At 37.4% G+C, this 27,116-nt stretch overlaps 1 protein-coding gene across 3 annotated transcripts in view; it reads left to right on the top strand.

Annotated features, from left to right (window-relative positions):
* LOC113997535 (cadherin-12) overlaps window positions 1-27,116 on the top strand; it is a 347,586-nt gene that overhangs the window by 302,205 nt on the left and 18,265 nt on the right. For all 3 annotated transcript variants that reach the window (XM_039378099.1, XM_027739466.2, XM_039378100.1), the window contains 2 exons: window positions 4,566-4,819; window positions 26,064-26,200. In XM_039378099.1, coding sequence (XP_039234033.1) covers window positions 4,566-4,819; window positions 26,064-26,200 — 391 coding nt within the window. The remainder of the gene's footprint in view (window positions 1-4,565; window positions 4,820-26,063; window positions 26,201-27,116) is intronic.

The raw sequence follows: 27,116 nt of genomic DNA, 5'->3' as shown, positions 1-27,116 counted from the left end.
AATAAGTCCATTTGTGGTACTTCTAGAGTTGCAAGGTAAGGTGATTTGTCATTATGTGTTATTTGATTCGTGGATTTGTAGAATGCCTTTGCTGTGCACAGATGTGTATATACTGATAGTGCTTTACTAGGCAATTTTAAGAGCAGCTTGTAACTGCAACATAGGAAAAGGCAAATGACAACAAGTTTGGGGGGTCAAATACATCTATTCTGTCACTGGTACTTAAAATATCAATTAGAAATACTCATCCGATTATTGAATAGTTCACTGTTAATAAGACTGCCTTAATATTAGCATGAATTCTCTTTACTGTGGAAATAAACTTTTACAAAATAAAAGCTTTATTCAAAATTACCTTTTTACATGTAATTACATTATTATAATATTATTATATTATACAATATATTATATATTATATTATATACAATATATTATATATATTATGTTATATTATATATAAAATTATTCCATAGAGGGAGTAAACATTTAAATAGGTTAATTTATAAAAACAATCTATGAAGTCATTCCATTAAAATCTGATTAATTCAAAGACATTTTAACAACCTTACAGGTTTGGGTTTTTTGGTAAGATTCAATCATTCTCCTATGTTTTTACCCTTACCAGAATTCCACATTTTAAATGCAAATGGTACTGAGCCCTCTCAGACATTTATTATGTAACAGCAAAGCACATGTTTGTTTTTTCTGGCGTTTTGTTTGTTTCTTCGTTTTCTTTAATGTAGTCAAAATATTGTGTGAACAATATTTTCACTCATTTCCTTGACAGATTTTAGTGGTATCTACTGAAAAAATAAATATAATAAACTGCTTTTTTAACATCTTTAAAAACAAAAATCTGAACAGTTTTGCCTGGGAGCCAGGAAGAAATTTGGTTCTTCTATTTTCAGGCAGACTCTGGACATATCAGACAAATGTTAAAATTTGAGACTGTCAATGCTATCTCTAAGGTTCAGCTGTTCGAATTTGGGAAGACCAGAACTGATCAATAAATTGCAGCAGGGACTCCTTATAAACACAAGATATTAAAACCATATTCTTTTGTTGCATGATATCACAGAATCACAGAATTAACTAGGCTGGAAAAGACCTCTGAGATCATCCAGTCCAACCTTTGACCCAACACCACCTTGTCTACTAGACCATGGCACTAAGTGCCACATCCAGTCTCTTCCTAAATACCTCCAGGGATGGTGACTCCATCACCTCCCTGGGCCGCCCATTCCAATGTTCGATCACTTTCTCTGTAAAGAATTTCTTCCTAACATCCAACCTAAACCTCCCCACGCAGAGCTTGAGCTCATGCCCTCTTGTCTTACTGATAGCTGCCTGGGAGAAGAGACTGATGCCCACCTGGCTACAACCTCCTTTCGGGTAGTTGTAGAGAGTGATGAGGTCTCCCCTGAACCTCCTCTTCTCCAAGCTGAACAACCCCAGCTCCCTCAACCTCTCCTTATAGGACTTGTACTCGAGTCCCTTCACCAGCCTCATTGCCCTTCTTTGGACACTTTGCAGCACCTCAATATCCTTCCTTAACTGAGGGGCCCAGAACTGGACACAGCACTCCAGGTGTGGCCTCACCATTGCCGAGTACAGAGGAAGAATCACTTCCCTGGTCCTGCTGCCCACACTGTTCCTGATCCAGGCCAGGATACCATTGGCCTTCTTGGCCACCTGGGCTCACTGCTGGCTCATGTTCAGCTTCCTGTTAATCAGCACACCCAGGTCCCTTTCTGCCTGGTTACTCTCCAGCCACTCTGTCCCCAGCTTGTAGTGCTGCAGGGGATTGTTGTGGCCAAAGTGCAGGACCCGGGACTTGGTCTGGTTAAACATCATACCATTAGATTCCGCCCATCTCTCTAGCTTGCCCAGGTCCTTCTGCAGAGCCCTTCTATCCTCCAGTAAATTGACACTCCCCTCCAGCTTGGTATCATCTGCAAATTTGCTAATGGTACACTCAGTGTTGTACAAAATCTTTTTCTTTTTGAAATTAAGTCCTAGGTTTACTACTTGCAATATTTCTTATCTCTCCACACATTTCAGTTGCAGTTGAGGCTCACTTAGGCTAAAGGCTAAATTCTGCTATTTTGTGGGAATCTGTCACTGATTTCTTCTTCTGATGATGGCTCATCATTTTCAGCCTGTCTCTTCATATTTTGACTGCCATCTGTGCTTTGCATTGGCTATATATTGCTTAACCTCTAACTATATTTATCATCAGACTTATAGAAGGATAGAAAGAGGATGAGTAGCTCTGAGGTTACAGTGGGAAAACATTATCGTTTCTTGGGATCACACTGTCTTTTCAAAAACATACCTTAGTGTTGCCCCATAATGCTGGTGAGTAGAGAAGCAATGTAACCACTTTATTCGCTTCCTGGGTACCTGTGCAGTGAAATATGCTGGTCTGAGCATACCAATAGACAGAATTCCTTGAAATCTTACTGCTTTCTGTTCCCCTTACATCATGAAAAGTTGCGACTAGGCACTAGCCATGTACCATGATTTGGTATTCCTGACTTGAAGAGTAATTTATTGAAAGACAGCCTGCAAGGACTGCATGAATTATGGCTCTTTCCATTAATACATCTCTCTGCAAATATGCTGATGCATTACAGGAGCCAGTCTGAACAGTTTTAACACAATTTTGGGGATATGAAAGACACATACAAGACATTACATGGTATTACTAACTACATGAGAGCTTAGATTTCTTGCTTTCCCTGTCTTCATCATTTATCTCTAGGTTAACTCCTCATACTTGGACTTTTTCCTCTCCAGATTAATTCTTTAAACTAAAACAGATTTCTCCTCTTATTATATTTTTTGAAAATATATGAACAATTTATATAAATATCTGGAGAAGAGTTGGGGGGAGTTTTTTGTTTGGGGAAAAATTTTTTGGCAATGTATAAAGGTGAGCATGAGTAGTATAGAAACTGAAAACACAGTATAGCAACAATTTGGATAATGGAGCAACGTGTCTATTTGTAGTGAAGACAATAGCTTAGAATTTTACCACTGGGGCACAAGATATACCAGACTTAATTTTTTTCTGTTTCTTCTCAGCCTGAGTTTCTTCATCTTTCTGTCAGTCCAGACATGAAGGTGCAACTCATGTTGGCTTTTCTGGGAATTCTGTCTGTAGGAGGATGATTTTGTGTGGTAGTGGATTGCTTCCAAGCCTGATTATTTTTACAGCATTTAGACTTATATGGCTAATTTTATGTCTGAAGCTCAGAAAAGACTGAACATCTAGTCTAGGATGTTCAGTCCTAGTTTAAATCTAGGATTTAAAATAAATATGCTAGCTGTTCAGCTAATGCAAGTCAAGGTAACTCAATTCATTTTAATGGAGATACTTCAATTTACACTAGTCAGTCATCTGGCCAATTATGTCCTTTTGTGACAAGGACAGAAAATGGCAGAATTTCAATCTATCCTGATTGTGACAAATGACTGGAAACACTGGGCAAAGAAATAACAGGCATTGAAATATTCTTTTTCATACACGTGAACGTGCTCTCTTTTCCAAAAAGCATATTCTTTCCTGTTAGAAAATTTCCAACTTAACAATTATAGGCAGAAACCACTAGGTGCCAGTGTTACCCAGACATCAGGAAAAGGCTTTGTCAGAAACATTAAAAACAAGAAAGCCAATTCAGCTAAATAAACCCTTTAAATGAAAATAAAGTTTCTGCATCTTTTCAAGTAAATAAGACTGCATTAAGGGTTTTGAGATGATTACTTTTCTAAAACTAAAGGCACTAAATTGATATGCATTGACAGAAATCCACATCAAAACAACCTGATTGCAGGGTACATCTCCATCAAAAACTCAGATAAGTACACAAAAGCTGTCATGTCATCTTCAAGACCTCATGATTACACCTACAGTATCATAAGGCAGAGCCAAAGTCTGCATTTTGCAAAGTACATGCAGCTCAAACATATGGTGTGAATAGCAGTTCACTATTAAGATATTTTACAGGAAAAACTTTGTTCAGATCAAGTTAGAATTCACATTCCAAACCATACTTTAAGTTTGGTTTGACCCATTGATACATACCAGAATTTTCATTTGAGCTCATCTCCATCACTGTCATGGTCTTCTGAAAGCTTTTCCTGCTAAAAAAATAGAAGTGTTCTATTTAAGGAGCTGGATCAGCTAGAGACAGCTGATTGCCTGTGCATAGGACTTGTAAATGCAAATCTCTGACTAACCTGCATTCAGCTCATTTGCAAGAGATGAATATCACTCATTTAACTTCAGACATCTACAGCGTAACTGTTTACATCCATGCCAGTCATTCTGATTTTTTTGGTGTGCAGAAGCAGTCATTTCCTGGCTATGATTCACCTGGAGTACTTCAGAAACCACCTTATCATGAGATGAACTGCAAAACAAACTTAGATGATTGGTTAGCTCAGGAGAGGAATTTTACACTAAAAGTATCTTCATTTTTGTCATAGTAATACAACAAAAGTAATTTTGCAATGTTTAATTCTTAGTCAAATCTCATGTTTTGCTTTTGTTCTTTCTGCAGCCACTAGACTTCGAAACGAAAAAGGCATACACCTTTAAAGTCGAGGCCTCCAATCTCCATCTTGACCATCGATTTCACTCAGTGGGTCCATTCAAAGATACTGCCACTGTGAAGATAAATGTGTTGGACATGGATGAACCTCCAGTGTTCAGCAAACCTGTCTACACGATGGAGGTCTATGAGGACACACCTGTGGGGACCATCATAGGTGCAGTGACAGCACAAGACCTTGATGCTGGCAGCAGCTCAGTTAGGTAAGAAAGCTTTTCCTCCTTCAATAACTTTCTGACAACCCAAAGTGCTACTGACAGTGAGATGTGGTGGTAAAGAGCTTAGTAAGAAGATATGAAATATACCAAGTCTGTCACTGTAGCAGATAACTGATGCTCTAAAAAATAGTGGAAAGACATGCTCATTTGGGTGAATTATCTGGAAATATACATTAAGTACTGACAGCTTCTTATCATACTGATCATCGAAGTTACCATACACTGACATGACTTCAGAGATAGTGTGTTCAGACTAAGAAAGGAAAAGCAGAGTGTCTATGTGTCATGACCCACCTGTAGGAGTGTGATGTTCATTATAAGTTGTCATCAGGCTCACACTGGGCACATGTCAGGAAACTCATGTTTTTTTGTATAGTCAACTTAACTCTGGCGACCAGCCCACTGTTTTAGACTCACAGGGTGTTGGCTAACAAGCACTTAAATTCTTACAATACATTTCCACAAGAGCGGGGGCTAACAAGCCCTTAATTTTGTGCCGTACACTTCAGTAAGTTCTCAACTCCCACAACAAAAGGTTTCTGCCTCAAAAGGTGCTGGCTCACAAGCCACAAAACACGTCCACAATCTCCCTGCTCCCACAACAAAGTTAAGAATGGAGTATGGAGTAGAATATTATAGCCGTGCTTTGCCCTGGCAAAGCAATGGAAGAAAACAAGACAGAAAAGGGAGAGAGAACAAAGAATATTACTAGTCATTATATCCCACATTGGTTGCGTATGTTGATCCAGAGCCCAGGCAAAAAATGAGAGACAAAGAGGAAAAAGAGAGCGAGGGGACCCAATTCATGTCCTTTTATGGTTAACCTGATGCATGCCTCTCACATAAAGTAGATTTTTCAGCTGTTTTGTTTGCGCGTGTGCAGGCAGCCCTTCTCCAGGAAGTGAGTTGGGGCAGGACTAAGCACAAGTCTCAAAGTGGAGCAGGAAGATGGTTCAGCACAGAGTTGCCCCACCTTTGCAGGACCCTTTCCTCTGATCAATGCTCAAAGAGTTTGAGACAAAACACACTTAGGTCTGGGTCTTCCACAAAAGTGTCTCTGAAGTACAGTAGTGGAAGAGGAGGCCGTATGTGCTATACGTGTGTGCTAAAAGGAGACCTCAGTGGGTGACAGTAAGCACTGCCCCTTTCACAAGAACCACTTACCCTCTACATCTGGCAAAGAACAAATACTCTGATAAATAATTGTCATATATGTCTTGGCTGAGGCTGTGGGGATGTAATTGCTTACCAACATGGCTGTGTTCAGCATAAGTAAACCCTGCCTGGAAAACCTCTCATTTACTGGTATAGCTTATTTTTGTGCAATAAAAGGGTGAGGGGAGCTGTTATACAAATGTAATATATTGATTTTGCTGACCTATTTGCAGACACATTAGAAAGATTAAAGTGAACCAGAGTCACGTACCAATAAGGAAGCTCCTGTGTAAGATTTAGGCAGTCATTACACATACTTTCAGTACCAATTCATGCTGGGCCTACCTGACTTCAGGAAACATTTTTATCCCTAGATAGTCATGAGGTATATTGCAGACATAATGCATGTCATCAATCTTTAGATATTAATATTTACCGAATGCGACTATGATAGAAAAGGAAAATGCCACTAGTGTCTACCAGGTGCCTACATATTCATGTATATTTAATTACAAATTGAATTTGGACTTTTTTCCATGTTTATTAATTATGTGTATTTTGGCTCACCACTTATGTTCTCAAAATATAAGATAAACATGCTAGTTGTAATCATATGCAAAAATTTAACATATAACACTGACTGTTTAACTCCTACTTTGTCCTGTGAATTTTTGCTTAAAACTGTTATTAATTTTGTTTGTTTCACTTTTTTTTTATAATAGCATCTTCTATTTTTTTAATATAGAAACTTATTTGTCCATGAATCTGTGACACAATGCTTCCCCGAAAAAGGATCAAAACCTTCACTAACAAAGACTGAAGTGGGAACCTTTTTCCCTGGTGGTAGCCTATGAAAATAGTCCCAGTGAAGTCAATATTCTGTTGAAAACCATACTGTCTTGCAACAAGATAGCAAGCCTTTAATCATTTAGTTGAGCAGTTTTTCATATGACAGCAGAATCATTTGGATGTATAACCACTCCTCAGTGAGGAGTGTTTTTATTTCACAAACCCTCCTGGGAGTCTCAAGTGCTTTTTACTGATTCTACATATCCAACTACACAAGAAAAATAATAGTCTCACGATGATTTATCCATATACTGTGCTCCCTGGAATATTAAGGGATCCATTTTAAAGTGTCCATGTCTACCTTTTTTTAATCCTGAAATCTCTACTTCAGTGCGCAAATGTTCATCTACAGTTAAAAGATCAGGAATATTATAAAATACCTCTACATTTTTTGGCTAAGTGCTCTACTTGCTGACCCCTTACACTGAGAAACTACAGAAGTGCTCCCAGGGTCACCTTTATGAACCAATTTGGCTGGTTCATGCCCACAGAAAAACATGAACTAAGTCCCAGTATTACCAGTTTCTCAGACAAATGGGTTCCTACCCAGAAGTAAGCCACATATTGAATTTGGCAGACTTTGTAGGGAGAGATGTTGCTTTAAGGAGAGGAATGTGTTCCAGTAAGCTAATTGACATGCCGAGAAGATTAATTTGGAAACCTCTACATGCAGCTCTCTTCTGACCTTGTAAGACCTCTTATTTCTATGAATTTTCATGTTTCAATCCTGAAAAGTCTTCCTTGGCTCTCATTTTTTGATTCATATATTCATAACCATATGATCATAATAATTCACATGATCATAATGATTCGTAATAATATATGTGATTCTCTGTATGCAGCTTGATCTACAGCTCTTTGAAATTAATGATAAGGTTCTTATTAACTTACTGGAACTCTGACAATGCTCTATGTTCTGGGAAACCCTACTTGTATCTAAACATGGACTACTCCAAACAGAACAAGAAATTATATGCAATTGTTGGTTACTGATGTATTAGTATTCAATATTCTATAAGTTTTATAAGAAAAAAAGTACATGACCATAGGTTAGAAGAATGTAAATTCATTTGAAAGAATTGCATGTGATTGCAAGTTCTTAATGTACCTTAGCCAATTATGCTTTGTCAGCTGTTTAAAATATAGATCATCTCATAGATGTAAAGAATAGCTCTATTGGTTTCATCCTATTTCAAAGGAGTCCAAGCAACTTCTGAATAAATATTCTCTCTAAACAAATGTGGAAAAGCAGGTCATGTTCTTTGAAGCCACAGTCCATACAAATTACTGGGTGGCACAGTTTCTCATTTTCTCTGAAATGTTCTCCTAGAGCAGTTTGGCTATTAAGGTGTCCATAGCAAAAAAAAAAAAAAAAAAAAAATAATCAAGGGTCTGCCAAACAATAAAGACTGTGATAAAATCTGTACTGTATGCAACAGAATGCAAAATTCCAGAGAACAACAGAGTTTAGAACAGTTCACATGAAAGGAAATGATGCTAGTTCCAGCAACTAAATGCATATTATCAGAAATAAACTTTAGGTCTGTTATGCTAGATGCATCAGGAAAGGGGAGGTAACAGCTAAGAATGAAGACTAAATTCAGTTGTTAGAAAAAGAAAAATATTTTACTGAAAGACATTGAAAATGGCAAGGGTTATATTATTTTTTCTCTTTTCTCCTGTTACTGGTATCAAGTTTTTGGACAAGACAGGAATTTTAAAAGGCTTGTTTTGTAGGATGATATTTGCTAGAGATGTTGAAGTGAAAGGGCACAAAGCGCACATTCGGTAATGAACAGGAAATTAAACACAAGGAGAAAAGGGGCCACAGGTATTCAACACCTGCAAGGGTGACTGGCTTTGAAGCTTTTTTGGAACATTACCCCAGTGCACCTAATTTTCAAACTGTGTTAAATCTGGAGTTTATATGTCTCGGAAGATCTATTCCCATTTTATCCATAGTGCTTCAAGAAATGTTCAGCATACGAGTTAAGGTGAAGCTCTACGTACTTTGTGGCCATTAAAAATCCCAAAACACTTGTAAAAAAACCACTGATCTCATGTTCTTCTCAGACTTCTCTAGTTAAAACAGTTCAAAGATGTCTATGAGGAAAAAAAAGCAGCTGTCTTGTAGTGTGTTATAATGTATGTAATTTGTAAAAATCACTGTTATATGTGTCCATACAGCATGAATGCTATAGACAGAGTTGTCAAAATAACAAGAAATTGCAAATGGGGGCCAACACTGAGTTACTCGCAGTACTTCCTAGAATAGTGAGCTCTGCCTAATAGTGTGTGAGAAGTTCAATTTTGCTCTGAAACTGTCAGATATCTATGGAAATGATCTTTGGCCACAAAGTATGAAAGAATTATTGTTCCTGATGTGAATCCCATATATGACTCCAATTAAAATGAGTTCCGTGTTCTGTGCCACAACACTACCCTTCAGATCTCTGCTTGACTCGGGAGTTTTGCCTTATGAACCGAAAGAACCAATCAAAGTAGGAAAGCTGTGGGGACTATGCATTTTCTTGACCAAGTCCAGAGTCATAAAACAGTGATATAAAAGTGATAAAAAAGGCCATGTGCACTAGTCAATCCTGCCCTCAGTATCTTGGGGATAAGACTTTATTCCCAGCATGTGCATCCAAAGGAAAAGCCTTATTTATTTTCTAAACTAGTTCACAACCTTATCTTAATGTACAAGCACAAAAAAGATGAATTACAGTTAAATATGTAAGAGTTTGAACTTTCAATCCCATAATTATTTTGACATTTTTTGTGCATATACTTTTTCAATTTGCTTTTTCTTCAAAAAAGAAAAATTCTATCCTGTGGCATCACAATTTATTTTATAGTTGTATACATACATAGAAAGTCTGGGACATCTAGTTCCAGCATCTCTTCATTTAATAACAGATTAAGTGATAGCTATTTTTCTGTCTATGGTATTATGCCGAAGGAGAGCAAAGTGCTTTGCCAGTTGGTTTCATGTAGATAAAAGATGGTGGAACTCAGGAATTTTGGTTCTTTTTTAGCTGGTCTGATGACTTTTACACACTTCTTGTTCTGTTACGTGCTCTCAGTTTCTGTTGCAATATTAGCTATACTCCATCCCTTGCCTCTTATGAAGTGCCTGTAACCTCCACTGCTTTTAAGACCTCTTTTCCAAATTCTGATTTTTCCAGGTTGTCCAGTTCAAATCCCTGCACCAGTACCTCTCAGTTTCAGCTGCAGATGCCTTGCTATACTTTTCAGTCCTTCTACCAGCCCACTGTTTTCTTGTATCTCCTATGCTCTGTCAAATAGCAGTCTCCTATTCCAGAGTCTTTCTTTCTCTCACAGCCGGTTTCTGTATTTTTCCTCCTGAACCATCTTCCGTTATATTCATTGATGTTCTGCTCTACTCCCTTTCTTCCGTGGAGGAAAGACATATCTTGTGATCTCAGTGGCTTGCTGTATTTTTTTCTCTTTGTCTCAATTACTTTATCTTCTTTCTAGAACTATAGAAACTAGGTTTGTATCCAAAAATTTCTCTGAATCCGAAGGTGTATATTTGGCAGACACATCTGCTCTTTCCTCACCATCTTCTCTACTTTCAGTTCTCATTTGGCTTTGTAAACACTAACCTACCATATACACAACAGCATCCCTATCTACGCACCTTACAGCAAAGTTGAAATTTATATAGGGCAGTGAACTCCTACTTCCTCTTCCTGTTCTCCTCACTTTCTGATTCTTCCTCTGTTCCCTGTTTTCTGACTCTTAGACTTTGTCTTCATGATCTCAGGCAGTTACATCCTCCACTCCACTGTCCTCTTCTTGTAAGTTCTTCCCCATATTATCCCATGAACTGCTCTACCATTCTCTGGGTTTGAATGAGCTGTCTTTCCTTCTCAGCAACTGGGTGTTTTTAAGGGGCTGAACAGAAAGGTCACTTCTCTTTAAACACAAGGAAGAAAAAGCTTTCTCTTCTGTATATAAATTGTCCTTTAAAAGGAGCTTTTTTCTAGCAGAGTCACAACACAGTCAGTCTCTGCTTTATCTTTACCATGAAACAAGATGTGAATAACAAATTATTATGGTAATCCTCTTCACGGTAATTTAAATTAATACATCTTATTTCACATTTACAATGGGTTAGACGCATGCAAGCAGGCAACTACCACAGCTCAGCAGGCAAGTAGCTCAATTGTATCAATTCAAGATCTTTGGTATCTCGATTCCAGTGATCAGCTTGGAGCTACTACAAGGAGCCACTACAAAACGAGTGTGGATTTGTTTTAACCTTAGTCTTAAATGTATATACTTAAGGCTGAAGAGATCATACATGATTCTTCACTGGGGAAGGTAAATGTACTGTCACATTAGCCCTCTGTGATGCTGCAGCAGGTTCACTTTAAACAGTCAGAGACTCGAGTTAAAAACTCTTCTTTGTAATTTTGGGACACATGCAGACTGATCTTTTGATCTGTATGGGTTTTCTCAGGACTGACAGGAACATGGAGCAAAGGTAAGTACTTTCTGGCACAAGTTAGAAAGACTGCACTAGAGAAAAATCAGGCCTTTCCCCAAAAAAATTGGAAGGATTCATTTGACATGCATAAATTTTCCTAGATAACACCTGAACTTGAAGCATGAAGTATTATTTCCTAAGTCCAGCAAGTCAAAAGCAACTGAAAACAAAGACTAAAATTGAGAGAGGCCAGTAACTTCTATTTACAGTCAGTTATTCATCAACTTACTGCAGCTTGTGAAAAACAGCAAGTGATCTTCGGTTGGCATATGCAGTCATATTACACTATAAAACATCAGTCAGGAGATTGAACTAAAATAGACGTGTAGACCCAAGAAGTTTATGGACTGCAGCTTTCTGTGAGTAGCCTGTTTGGGAGGGAAATGGATACTGAAAATCAAGTGTGCATTGAGATCCAAGGCAAAGAATAACTTGGCAGGGGAAGCTTTCAAATCAATTGAGAACAGCTAGGTAGCTAAAGTGAGCAGAAAGGAACAATATGGCCATAATAGTTCTGGGTTTACTTCACAGCACTTTTGCCACTAGTGATGTGATTTTACAAAGCCAGTTCTCATCCCAAAGGCACACACTGTAATTTTACTTTACCTCAAATAATAGTCTTTCTGATTTTTGATCAAGAAGTCTTATTCCAAATTTCACCAGCAATGGATTTCTCAAGCATTCTAGAAAGCAACTGTGAGATTAAAACAGAGCTTTAATGGCTGTAACCATATCATCTCAATCAGTGAACCTCTCAGGGCTTGACATTAAGAGAATTATGGGGGGTCAGAACTAAAAACAATGTCTAAGAAAAACTTATGTGCTACATGTTAGCTGGTTATTCTGCACATTGGTACACAAAGTCGATCCTGAAGCCATTATATTTAAATAATGGTTGCATATAGAATTTCTTATATATTTGTGTGGTTTTTTTCTTTGCTGTCAGGCTTGTAAATGATGTTTACACAACAGGGGTTTTGAGAGTTATACAGTTTTTGGGATCTATGTGTTTGGACATTTCAGTCACATTCTGACTGTAGATACAAACAGATCTTAGATATTTCTACTTTTATGTGTCCAGTTCTGGGCTTCTCAGTACAAGAAAGACATGGGCATACTGTGAGGAACCCAGAAAAGGGCCAAGAAGATGATGGAGGGACTGGAGTATTTCTTCTTTGAGGAAAGGCTGAGAGAGCTGGAACTGTTCAGACCATAGAAGAGAAAGCTCAGGAGGGTCTTAAGAGTGCATATAAATGCACTTAATAGCACACATAAGAGCACTTCAAGGAAGGGTACCAAGCAGATGGAGACAGCCTCCTCTCAGTGTGCCCAGAACAATAGGCAACGGGCACAAACTAAAACTGGAGTTTTCCTCGGAACATCAGGAACAGGAAACACTTCTTTTGCTGAGAGGATGACCAAGCACTGGCAAGGCATCCCAGGGAAGCGGTGGAGTCTGTCTCTGGAGATACTAAAAAAATATTTGGATATGGTCTGGGACAACTTGCTCTAGGTGTCTCTCCTTGATCAGGGGGTTTGAATCAGATAACTTCCAGAGTTTTCTGTCAGCCTCCACCCTTCTGTGATTCTGCATCATCCCTCTTTAGTAAACTGGAACAGAGTGTGTGGCAAATAATGGCAGAAGATCATCTGTGATGGCTAAAAAGACTGCTATCAGCATTCACTTATATATTAAATCTACAGAGTTATAGTAACAGATTATATTAGGAAATAAATCTGAAAATATTGCAAAGGAAACAAAGTACAGAAATTCCACCTCAGATAGGAGGAGAGAGGAGCCAATTTTAGAGGCAAATGATGGGACGTGATGTGGCTCAGGTCAGACCACCAGCAGGCAGATAAGAGTAAGGAGGTGCCTATTCTGCAAATTTTCCTGCTACTGTAACGGTCTAATAAAACTATCACGATCCCAGATATAGAGGCAAAAACTAGAATGATTTATTGAACATGCAAGTGCTATTTAAGTCTTGGAGGCTTATATGTTAATGAGGAGGAAGGGTTATTCCAAACAGGGGTTCCCACAGTCTATTAGCATTTCCAGTAACAGAGGTGACATAAGGGGAAAAATGGATTTACGTTTCTCTGGGATAAAGTATTTACGTTTTGGGGAATGGGATATCTGATAGCATCATGCAAAGTCTTTCTGCATCCTGTTGGGGGAGATCAGGACAATGGATCTTGTCTGGTCTTTTAGATGATGGTTTTTTCACCAACCTCTGTGGTCCAAGGTTTTCTGCTTATCCTAGCAGTTCCTTTTCTGTTGGTATTCAAATTTCTGACTGCAACATGCTGCCCTCATGAAATCCATAAAATCTTTGAAAAGGTGACTTCATACTTACACTGATCTCTGCAGATTCTGCGTTCCTTGGTACATGCAGAGGATTGGGGAGGAGAAACAAAAGAGGAAAATGCAGCAGCTCCTGAAGCATCAGAAATGTCCTAAATAATCTCTTATTTTATAAGTGCTTCATCAAACCAGATTCAAAGCAGCACAATGAAGCCTCCAATTCCTGACTTCAGTGTTTCCTCTTGCAGATGCAGCTGATAATCCAAGTGAGTCCCAGCTGATGATCTAAGCAAGCAGTAAATCTTTTACTGTGTGCTGCAGTTTTCTCTAGAGTCAGCATGATTACTTTATTTGTTTTTTCCTTTGATTGTCTCAGCATCAGCATTTTACTTCAGCTTTTTTAATGGGTAAAAATATAAAATATTTGTTCAGATTTTGATATCCAGAAGACATAGAACAGAGCTAATATTTGCATGATGCAAAAGAAAACAATCAAATATTATTACTATTGAATATATGCCAGTAGGCCAGCTTTCCTCCATAGTATCTATGCTACTTATTGCCTTCACACTTTATCAGGCGAAGAATTACAGGCCAGGTGTAGGAGCAGAGGCCCAGAAAGCGTCTCTGTCTTATTCTGTGGTGTTTGGGTCAGATGCACCCAAGTGCAAAATAGTTTAAACTTCTACTGAGGCTGACTATCTGATGGAGTCATTGCATCTGCTTTCCCCCTCTCAGCTTTCTTAAGGGTTGAGATATCCACTCAGAATTATTTGCTCTGTCGTCTATACTCTGCCCATTTGTAGAGGTACTGATAGTCATCCAGACATCCATCTCAACATGCCCTTTCCCCACCTAAAATCAGCAAAACAGGAGCCCTGCTCTCCTCTTTACAAAATGTGAGATGTGCTCTCCACTGCCTGTGTGCCCTGGTGAGTGCAGGTTCTTCATGCTATTGGCAGGATGAAGATCGAAAGAACAGACCATGGGCAACAGTGCAGAGGGCAAATGTATACCTTTCAAGATTAGGGTGAAATGGTGTTCGGGGTCTACAATTTGTGGTGCTGGTAGAGAAAGTACTCTACTGTTTCTCACCATAGCAGTATTGACTGCTAAGCCTGGAATGAGGGGGTTAAGTCCAATGTGACTTCTGCTGCTGCTCACAGTCCAAACAACTGAGACTTAATTAAACTACAGGACAAAGCTTTCCCTCTGCCTGTCTTGCAGTTCTGCCTGCTCAATGAGGCAGGAAAAATGATGTTGAGACTGAATAAAAACAATGCGTTTTCCAAATGACAACAGCTTTTGATAAGATACTCAGCTGGTAATGAGAAATGCAGAGCAGACAATGGAGCTGACTGGAGGGTTTGATAAGGAAATGAACAAAACCTTTAAAAGCAGAGGGAAGAGAAATCACAGGAACTTGTAGACAGGCAGAACTGGCAGTTTGGAAGGGATGATAACTGAGCTGCACCACATTTTAATTCCTGTATTACCTAGAGTGTTTTACTAAAATTCTTATGTAAGATTTATAAGGCTTATGAAAAGTTTAACAGCTTCCCTCACTTGACTCTGACCCATCATTAGTCTGGCTGTCTGCAGCCAATGCTTCCCTGTCAATTAATTTGGTATAATGGTTGATTTTGTCCAAAGGAGCAAAGTATAATTTATTTGCACTGATACTACTCATTCCAGATCAGGTAAGCTACTGACTGCTAAAATCACTAACCCTTCAACCTCCTGATTAAAAGCACAGAAGTATGAAGCCATGTACAGAGCACTGTGAACCCAGTCAAGTACTATGCAGAAGACTCAAACTGTTATTTTTTCATGTGGGAGACCAAATGTTGTATGAAAGGCATGAAAATTATACGGATGGAACACTGACAAGAAGTGTTCGTACTTTCTCCCAAAGTGTAACAATTCCTCAGTCCTTCTCTTAAGCATCACTACCTGATGTCCAGTATAGACAAGACTCGTTGTTGGAAGGCTAGGGTGCAGCACACAGGATATCAGTCTGAGAAATTATACTGCTGAACTCCTTTGGAAAAGGGGACAGAGGCAACATCTTGTTTTGGCTTCTGTCAAAAGAATCCCAAAATTCTCTCCTTTTTAAGCCCAAATATTTTAATTAATACAAAACTCTCCTATCTAAAAGACTAGATACATTACCTCAACGAGATCTTCAAAAACCACTCAGCCTGGACATTTGCAACAACTTTACATCAGTGCTAAGTGCCTTTGAAAATACCTACAAAATCATAAACAAATATGGGGATTTGATTGAAATGCTGAAACAAAAATAATTGTAAAACTGACAGAAACATTTTAATATGTTAGTAAATTGGGGTCTGTATTTATTTTTAGGTGTGGAAAGTGTGATGTCATATAAAGACAATTCTGCCACTTATTCACACCACATCCATCACCACACAGGTACCTCTAGTTTTTGATATCTTGGAACAAAGCAATGCCACTAAGACCTTTCTACCTATGCTCACCTTGTTGGTTTTGTGTTATTATATGACAGTAAAGCAACTACACTGGTTGCTCATTTTTGGTTGCATCTGAATATGCAACACTGAGACATTAATTTCTTAGCATCACACTTGAGACAGTTTTTGATATGAGTTCGGCAAGTGCAACTGACCAGTGACTCAATGTGTGAAACAGCTTAGGTTAGAAAGCAGCTGAAACCAAACTACTTCACAAACTGTCCCTTTCCATTTGAAAAAGAAATCACGTTTAGGAGAACTGCAAGACTAGAACTGATTGGAAACAGGAAGGGAGGTCAGGATAGGTCACTTAACCTGGAACAGCAGCCGAGGTCCTTCTATGACTGTGTCTATCTGGGTCACTTAGGAGAAATGTCATATTAAGGTTTAATGGTAATAGTTAGATAACAGTGAATGGAGGTGCTGGTTACTTTTCACAGTTCAGCTAGAGCTGATTTTTTGTCTGTTGAGCTTTTTTGTTTGTTTGCATGTTTATGGTTTTTTCCCTCCATTTCTAGTATCCCCCTTAAAAAACCAAAAAAGTATTTGATATTGTTATGTATTGGCATGGGTAGGTTTAGTCTGAGATCCAGCTGGTATCCACGGGATTACCAAAAGGATACGATCTGACAACAAACCAGTGAAAGTTCCCTTCTGTTTGACCTCTAACACCTCAGCAGTGTTCTGAAGATATTCAGCAAAGGTACAGAAAGTTTCTGCTCCCATTAAGGGAGATGGCTTAATAAATTATTTAAAACATATAAACGAACAAACAAAAAAAAGGCAACCTGGCAGAACAGCATCTGCCACTTAGGAACATTACCATGTCCTTTACATTTTTTGGTTAACAACAGAAAATTTTACAACAAAACTTCAAATGTTATTTTGCTATTGTTAGGATTAGATTTTTCTAATAACTCTTAGTATGAATATATTAGATCATGTTTTTATGTGATAATTGGCAAAATTTGGTCGCATTTACTTCCTCCAAGAAGAATATCCCAGTATTAAACCCAGGGTATTAAAACTGGAAGTTCTGCACAAGGGAGGTCCTATTTATTTTCATTCTATTAAGAATTTTTTTTTAGAATATTTTTATATTAACAGAATTTATTCAATAACAAGTACTTTTATTTTTTTAAATCTAAAATATTTCATATATTTTGTGAATAATACTGTGTATGCACATTAGTTGCTTGGTTGTACAGTGTAAGGGGCACTTCCAAAATATTGTAGTTCTACTAGCACGGGACAATGTGATTGATATGCAAAGGCAGTGTGCTCCTGTTAGGCAAGTAGTACATGACACCTTATTTCATACTATCATGCTGCACAGAGGAGAAAAAAGATTGCTTAACATTTCTGCTCTTGTAAAACTGCATGAGACAAGTAATTTTCAAACAATAGAAAATCACAAGAATCAGAGGCAAGGGTAATCTTTAAATCAAAAGAAGGTATGAAAAAGAAACTAAAGTAACTTAATACTGATTCAAGTGCTGCAGCCCTGAGAAAGACTTTGGAAATTTAATTATCCTATTTAGCCCTAAAAGCAAGTAACTCAGATGACTGTATCTTTTAGCATAGGAAAATAAAATGTTTTGTTACATTTAATTATAGTTGTTTGAACTTAATGGATTCTTTAAGCACACATGGTCTACAGGGAAGTCATTTCAAGAATTCTTCATTGCACCTTTAGCAAAATCATGGCAATAACTCCTTATTCTTAACTGCAATGGAAGATAGAGTAATCAATAGAAGAGTTTAGCACTTACATTTGAGAAGAGCAATAAAGACCTGACTTAGTGTTTCACGTATTTATGCATGTAAATATGATAGGTTTTAAACAATGGTAACTCCATGAATGGATTTACAATTGCAGGCAGGAAATTTTGCTGGCAGAATGCGATTTTGGAAGATATGTTGTTCAACACATCATATTCTCCAACTTTTTAATCTCTTTCAGGCTTGACTTGAAGTCTGAATTTCTTGTTTCTCATTGTACGAGTGATTTTTCTGTTTTCCTACTTGTTAATAACTGCAATCTTATAAAAAATGAAAAACCTGTTGTTATTATATTTTAAAATATTTGGAACTGCACTTTCTGATTGGCATGATGATACTGTTTTATATTTAGCAGAGTTTAGCATTACAGGGGCTAATAGGATTATTTAGTGCATCTTTCTAGAAATTTCCTTTATTCCACAGTTTCTGTTATATTACCCAGTTTGGCTTTCTAATACCAAGTGACAGAACTCATGTCATTCCTCTTTTGTGCAGCATAGTATACATCACTGAGAGAAAGATAGTGCTGCATAACATAAATTTTCCCTTCTGAGTTTTGCCCTTCCACTTCTCTGTGCTGGACAAATTCTACCTTTCCTTTTTCGGTGTTTAAGCTCTTCAGTTATGTGTAGGCCATTATCATGTCTCCCTCTTTTCATCTCCTATCCAAGCTAAACATATGTTGGTTCTTTTAATCTTTCTTTATAACTCAGAATTCCTAGGCCAAAGAAAATTTTCTTGCTTTTCTGTAAATTTCCTCCAATTTTTTTATATTTATCTAGTGACATGATGCCAAGGAGAAAATTCTTTCATAGAGGTGTCATATTCATGACATCCAGTTATTATGAAGAGATCTAATAATTTCAAGCCAGGGCATATGATTATTCTACTAATGAAAATTTCTTTTTGCTTTCAGGTAGTCAAATCACACCTAAAATCTGATTTGTATTCTTCCAGTCCCTCAGCCCTTTTGCCACTTCTGTGTTACTGTTTCTTTCATCTTTCATTTAAATATATATATATATATGTAGGATATACAAAAAATCATAACTGATCACAATACCCAACTGAATCCTGTAAGCTGTCATTTATGTTTCTAATTGTTTTAGATTGCTGCTTATTATTTCTGATATGATAGGCGGTATTTAACTATCCCAAGCTAGTATGGACTCTGAATTTTGTTTACCTGAAGCTCAATATTTAAATAAACCTTAAAGTGAATACAATTTAAACAAATAAAGGTTACATACAGAAATAGTGATCTGTCACATTACAGAAATGTGTTATTTCATCTTTTACCTTTCTTTGCAACATTTTTCTTAAAAAAGACAATGTTTTAAGTCACTAGGTATCAGAGTAAGGAATGTACTTGATATCATTAATGTGTGAGTTGAGAAAAGTTGAGATATTTTTATAAAGTACCTCTATCAACCAGGTTATTTCTCTCTCAAACTAAAAAAAATCAATAGGAATTTTTTAGGAAATGTTTATTGAGCATGAACGTACAATGACTAGAGGCCATTAACCTTCAAATACCTAATTTTGGCTGTGTTGAGCTTATATTTGCACTCCTTTTTTTAACTCGAGGGTACTTCTAGCAATGAGACCCTAAGTGATTTAATAAGAAGATAAATCACTTAAGTTCATATGTTCTTAGTCAGTCTCAATTATCTCTGAGGCCCTTGGACAATCGATCTGATATTTTACATAATACAAAATGTAGTCTTCACTTAAAGGAGAAAAAATACCAGGTTATTTATCCTTTTAACGTCATCTTTATCTTTGCCTTATGGTTGTTGTTCCTATTTCTTCCCATAATCTTTCTCCCCGAAAGCAGAAAAAGTCTGTTTTTCTGTAAATCCTTTCATTTTCTTAATCATTTAAGGTTCATAGTGCAGAGTAGCTAATTTGCAAATATTACATTTCATACATATTGCTCATTTTCTCATTATTAACAGAACTACTTTCAGTAGTTCTCTCAAAGCAGTCAATCCGAAACCTCTCAAGTGGGTAACATTAAACCAATTTCAAACACCAAAATACATCAATTATTCAGCCTGGATCAAGAAATTTGCCTTTACTTCAGTTGACTGAGTTGACTGAAATTGAGACCTGCATCGCAACCACTGCCTCAAGCATCTTCAAGGTGACAGAAGCACTTTCTGAGGGCTGCAGGCACCTTCTCCTCCCTCCACTGACCAGTCATAGGGGCTTTCCCTTTCCCCAGTGGCTGGGCAAGGATGAAGTTCTTGGGGAAGATCAGAAGGGACTGGTGACCCAAAAGAAGTGAAATTAAACTCTAAAAGAGCCCAGCCATTCAAGAAACTACAGAAAGGAAGGATTTTTTTCCAATTTCATTCGGTTACAGGGAAAGGTATTAAGTAAATATTTGAAATTAGAAAAAATTATGCATGGAAAAGCATAGTTGAGAACTTACTTTCTCTTCGAAATTACACTTCTTTTTATCCCACTGCAGCAAGAATTTTCTCAAATCTTCAATTCTTCATTCAGTGCTTGGGTTTGACATGCTTTAGTTGAAGTAATGAGATGCTTTCTAAACTTGGACTGACAGTCAAATCACTCAGAGTCTGCACAGAAAATTTATGATATTTGTTTTCTTTGATTCACCATCTGGGTCTCCTTAAGATACAATTTCACAATAGCAATTGAAATACAGACAAGAATGTTTATCCTGGTGTAGAACAGATGATGTGGGACAACTCTGTATCAAATATAAAAATTGAAGAAATGTCCCCCTCTATTTTTTTTCCCCTTTTCTTTTAGGAACCTGGTTGCAATTACTGGTCCCTATTTATGGCACAATAAAACAATAATGAAAGCCAATAATTAAATGTTAAATGTGTTACTGCTCACTGAATTGTATTATTCCTTTCCATTTTCATGCCAATTCCTATTGAATAATGTGCTTTAATCCTTCAGATGATTTTCTGCATGCATGCTGTTGCAGCAGGAGCAAATTTGGTCTCAGTGCCTTTAGCATAACAGTGTCTCTAGGAACATGATCCATGCTTCCTTTCCCTGCTTGCCATATGAAGGGTGTCTTTGCTGTTACTGTCAGGAGTAATCTTGGGCAGATCAGAGCTCTTCTCACGCTTACCACGCGTACCATCACTGCACCCTACCTATTGTAGGTGTTTTAGCACTCTTTGAGGTCACTCCTTGCATTTTACTTCTTTGGCATTTGGTCTTGATCCTCCTAGCCTAGCTTTAAAGCAATCTTCTCTTCTTCTAACTTGCTTCCCTCCAACTTACTTCCTCTAACTTCTCTTCTTTTTAGCCTGCTCATTAAATTACATGATCATAATATCATGAAAAAGGTTTAAGAACTGTATATTCCATTTCAGATATTCAGAATTTAACCAAAGGCTCCATCTATTAATCTTTTAGTTCCAGTATCAAAAATAAAATTTCTGGAGACAAATATTTTTTTCTCCAGATTCATAAGTACTTCTGTGTCTCACTGGCAGTGATATGGCAGAGTTACACAGGCCTGCTTGTGCTCTTCGTTTTTAGGAGGTATGGGTATATATGGGCAGGGTATTGTGAGTCTGCCTATTTTTTTAGTCTTTGAGATCTTTCAGTTTAAAATTATGTCAAAGTTGCTTGTCTGAGACATGGATGGATGTAGCTGTCAGCTACATGAACATTTAAGCAAGGATAAATACACTGGGGTACCTCTGGACTAGGAATGCACAAGAGAGCACTTAACCTTAATATGACTCAGCTTTCACCATATCAACACCATGCAAATTTTTCTGGTACCACTTGATTCCCTGCTAGTTTTACTTTCTCTACATTTATGACATCCTCTTCAGAAGAAGACCTGAGAGTGCTGGGAACATCTGGTGAAATCCCCATTATGGGCCAATGCATAGGCACACAGATGCATACTCTGCTTTCTGCTTAAGCATTATAAAAAAAAAGAAACCAAAAACAGAGAGAAACTAAGATTGTAATATGGTGTACATTGTTAACGTGCTATTATATGATTCCTCTGTTGCATTGTTGCATTGCGTCACCGCTGCTGTGTCTATTAAGACAAAACAACAAAAGACTTTGACAAAGATTATAAACTTTTAATGAGGATGCACCCCTACTGTTGCCATGAAAGTGATGCCTGTGCTAGTCAGGGGAAGTCTCTCCCCCTGCTTTTTAAGGTAAAAAAAAATACAAGTCAAGTCCTAAGCTTCACAGCCTCCTTAGCATCCTGCTACATCCCATTCCTTCTGAGCATGTTGTCCGTGTTGTCATGCATATTTCTATAGAAGCAGCAGGACAGCTGTCCAGTTCTTTTATTCATGGTACAACAGTCTGAAGCAAGTACAGTTGTCTGCTCAATGGCTCAGAGTTCCTGTTATCCTCACAAGGATGACCTGCTGTCACTCAATGTATTCAATAGCACTTCATCAAGCACTCTATCATCTTTTGTGCTGCAGTTAGAGTCAAAACAGTCTTCCTTACTGTCCTCCACTCTTCAAAAGGGTATGAACCCTCCTTCAGGGGAGTGCTCTCACCACATGAGGGACACACAGTCTCACCATTAAGCAAGGTGAATGCCCATAATTCTTGGAGCTCCTAAGAAGGCAGTCTGTGTTTTCGAATGTTCTGGATGAGCCCTACAGGCTTGAACCTTATCATTTTTAAACCAAATATTTCCATTCTGTCTCTTCTACCATACCTGTTCAAATGCAGGTATTCTTGAGAAAACTCAGACAACATTAGCAAAGGTATATCATTCCACTCTCCCTGCCTTCAATAGCATAATCTGGAATACAGTTCTCTGCTAGGAAGAATATTCAGGGAGACATATAATTCAAAGTTTCTTCCCTGTCAGTGAATATGAACTATATTAATGTTTGGTACTCAGACCTGCCAGGCTGGCTTGTTCAGGGGCTTCGGAAAAACAGTATTGCTGAAAAATAATACTGCTGTGTCAACAAATAAGTTCTCCCTAACTTTTCAAGGAGGAAAATGACTCTTGAGATCAGTGCAGTCATCAATGATCTATCTGGCAGGCACTCTGAGCAGTCAAACAAACCAACCTCAGTTCTTCAAACCGCTAGACCATGACTGGAAGATCTAGACAGCTGTCCTAATACCAGTATTTTAACACTGTTCCTCTTCGTATCACTATCTAACAAGAAATGTCAGGATTTATGTCCCAGATACCTGGATTAATCTCTGGAAAGTGAATGATTTTTCTGGTTGGAGACCTTTTTCCTATTTCTTCTGTTCTTTAAAGTATTTTCTTTCCATGTTGAGGACAGAGCTCAGGCAATACCATTGGCCTTTGAAACATATTAGTTGTTGCTGTTCTATTTACAAAAAATCTCACATTGAGCATCAGAGTGTAAAGAATGCTTTTGGGCTACAGAAGGAAACCACATTTCCTTTAGAGCCTTTGCCAAAAGTGACCTCCCCCTGGGATGTCCCAAAAATTCCCATTTGAAGACCAGCCAGATGGGGCCCCATTCACTCTTTTATTAAGCTTTATAGACTTACTGAGGTATCTGAGAGCAATGCTATTTCCAGAAGAGATGTCTGTGAGAGGATTTTCTGCTAGATATGTTTTCATGTGTACTATGCATGGAGAACCAATGAAAGGAGGAAGAAGGGATGCTTGTTTGCAACTTTTCCTGTAAATGTATATATTTTAGGCAATCCATCCCTAATACTTCCTCCTACATCTTTTCCTTCTGTAGATTCTTAGAATGAGAGAAACTGAAATAACTGGCTCTTACACCCCTAATTTAAGCATCTGTGCAGCACATGGAGAGAGAAGGAAAGGATGTCTTTAAAGATAATACCAAAGTTAAAATAAATAAATAAATATACTAACAATGCTAACAGTAATGGCATAATAGTTTCCACAGTGTTAACACAGGTAAAGGCAATGGATTTGGAAGAATTGCTACAGTTCTGTTTTTATCGAACTGTTCAATTATTACAGATCCCATTTCCATGGAAGCCCTGAGGAATTCTGCTCTTAGTATCAGCATTAGTAGTGCTAGCCTTGCAGGGTTTATTGTGGACTTGGGTTCTGCTGCTGTTTATCTTTAGGAATAGGCATACTTGGCCTGTGCATGAAGTTAATCACCTGTGTGAATGCGTGCAGATAGACTATCAGATTATGATCCTGCAAATATTCATGCTTTAAGTCCACTTCAAACACAACAGTGTTCATACTTAATATGTTTTCTGTAGTTTCAAAGCCTCCTGGTGAAAGAGTCCATCATCTACACTGTGCTTTGAATTAAGGCCTGTACTTTCTTCATGGGTTCATACTATGATGTGCAGGTTACTTAGACAAAGTTAATCTTTCTAAGGGGAAATAAAAGCAAAGTTACTTTCTCATGCTTTGAATTCATTTATCTGCGTGTTGCTGCATATTTCATTTTGGAAGAAATTGTAATCTATTAAACATGCAAAGCCTGAAAGAGTAATTTTGCTGCTCCTGAGAGAGTATCTTAGGGTAATGATATTTCTAATAAATGGCTTATATATTTTTCATAATTTTTATGTCAACCAAATTTTGAACAATGAGTTTGAAATTACAAATGTGTGTAGACAATATTATCATATTCAAGAAAATGTGCCTGCTCAACTGTGTAAAAGGATACATGCTGCCTTTAGCAAACCATTTCTGAAGCTTTTCAGTTAAAGCGGTGAAATGGTAATGATCCCTGTCAATTGATGAAATAACCTATTTCATCTACAGATAGGATTTTTTTGGTGATTTTGATTAAAATAATGTCTCCAAACAAGCATGCTACCTTTTCTTTTACTTTTTTACTGTTCAGTTCTTTCTGAGCTATTGATATTCTGGACTTCCAATCAGAGATATTTTCTTTGGGAATATGACTTATACCCCTTTCTACCATTTCTTGTTTTTACAGCAGTAAACGAATACAGTGTTTATCGTTACATTCTCTATACATTAATTACGTAAATTACTCCCATCAGAGAACGACATGTCAGCTTTTTTTCTTATTCTCACTGGTTTACATGCAATGAGGTGTCATAGGAATGGTTATCTAAGTTTTATGATCTAATGTACTTGTTGTTGAGTGCCATTTTGTTCTTATTGCCTACTGCTCACAAACAGCTTTCTTAATTTCATCCTGCCTAGTTTTTGAGAAACACCATCAAGGTATGAAGAGACTAACAATGAGAAGGAAATTAGCTAGTGGAAACTGCATCAGAAAAATTATTATTCTGTTATGACTAAAAGCAGTAGCATCAAATGTGAAAATAGACTTTCAAATTAATTAGCATTTTAAGGGAAATGGGTTTGGGATAGTTATCAGACTGTTTTTAGACAGTTATGTTTACAAGTGCATCTCCGCTTTTTATTAATTCCTTGCTAGAGAAAAATGACAAATGAGTACATATTTTTCAGTTTTAAACCTGTTCTGTGTTCATACTTGACAAATAAAGGCTTCAGAAAGAAAAACACACCCAAAGGTATCACCCTCACAGGTCCAGTGAAAGGTACCTATTCTTCCCAAAGGCAAAGAGCTTTTTTTTGATCCTAAATATGTGGGAATAAGCATAATCTTCTTCATCTCTCATGCTGTGACCCTGCTAATAAGGTGAGGGACCTTTGAGTAGACTGTGCCAACAACCTGCATACATCTGCTAGGACACCTCTTTGCAAGCCAGTGAGGTTGTGTCCAGCCTAGTGCAGCTACAGATGGATGTAAAGAGACCAGATCTGATATACTCTTCATTGCTGTTCATAATTCAAGCACTATTTCTCATACCTTTTCTTCTTTTCCCTCTAAGCCTATCTAGTGCTTTCTAAAGTGGCTGGTGTAAGTGATCAGGGTCACAGATGCAGATCAACTTTTTGGGACCTCAAAGTTTTCAAATCATCTGAACACCAGAAGTACTAAATCTTTCATTATATCCCATTTCCCCTTGAGCATTCCAACTCTGGAAAAAAGAAATAAACAAATCATTCTTTATTGTGTTTTTCCTGCAAGGATGGTAATAGCTGCAAAGAGAAAAATAATAAAACTTGAGAAGGCTACACTGCTGCTGTGACAAATGAGTAATCTTTGCACATTTGCATATACTTACTTTAATATTTTTCACATATAGATACTTCATCGATTGGAAGAATGATGTGGACAGCTACTTTACAATAGATGCTACTGAAGGAACCATTGCTACCAATGAATTACTGGACAGAGAAAACACAGCACAATACAATTTCTCTATAATTGCAAGTAAAGTTAGTAAGTATGACACAAACTGAATTAATATGCTAATGTGGTATTTTTTTTTCAGAATGTACTGCTCAGGCATAAATATAATGTGAAGAGTGCATGTATTTCCGGGAGCTTATTTAAGAAGATTCAATAAATATCATTTTGCCAGACTCCTTGTGAGGCTAAGTGTCTTGTATAGTGAGGTTTTTCTAGTAGACCTCATGTAGGCGCAGTTGCCTCAGAAGCTGAAAACCATTTTGTCAGCATGAAGCTCATGAGGAGCTGTATGGAGGCCTATGGAGGATTTCTGATTTTGTAATTCACTCCATTTGAAATTAGGTTATTCAAGAAACAAGTCTGTCAATGTGCTTTTTGAAGGTAGAAAAATTCTGAGTTATTTGATTCTCAAATAAAAAGTACACTAAAATTGAGTCAAGATTTAATGCCCTAAATTAATTCATCTGTGTGCTGCATCTCTGTTCATCTGTTCATCACTCTGCTCAAAATATTATGCCTAACTCCTTCTTTTCTTTTCTTATGTGATTTGTGGTGGAATATTTTCATTTCTTATTTTTGTGTCTTCTGCATAGCCCTTTTTCTTTATATATAAGAAGTCCCTTCTTCCACTATATTATTTAGCTCCAACTTGCTTCATTGCCATCCTTCTGTGTAGTATTCCTCGTTCATGATCCTGTCAAACTGAAATCCTCATAGATATTTTCCACCCTTTGATTGCAAGTCTTTTGGTGACTTGGTGGTTGTATAAAGGCCACAGAAGTCTTTCTGTTGACATCAACAGGCTGTAGAAGAGGATCCAGCTGTATTTCTTACTCATTGTCTGTTGTTTATGTGTCCAAAAATGCAAGTTTCTATAGCAAAGAACACGTTTTCCCCAATGCATTACTTGACTGAGTCTTCAAAAAGTAATACATGCTACTAACAG

Source organism: Pipra filicauda, unplaced genomic scaffold (assembly GCF_003945595.2).
Source record: "Pipra filicauda isolate LSUMZ 115617 unplaced genomic scaffold, ASM394559v2 scaffold99_size2403431_pilon, whole genome shotgun sequence".
Lineage (NCBI taxonomy): Eukaryota > Metazoa > Chordata > Aves > Passeriformes > Pipridae > Pipra > Pipra filicauda.
Note: the sequence above shows the minus strand (reverse complement) of the source record. Positions and strands in the feature narration are given on the sequence as shown.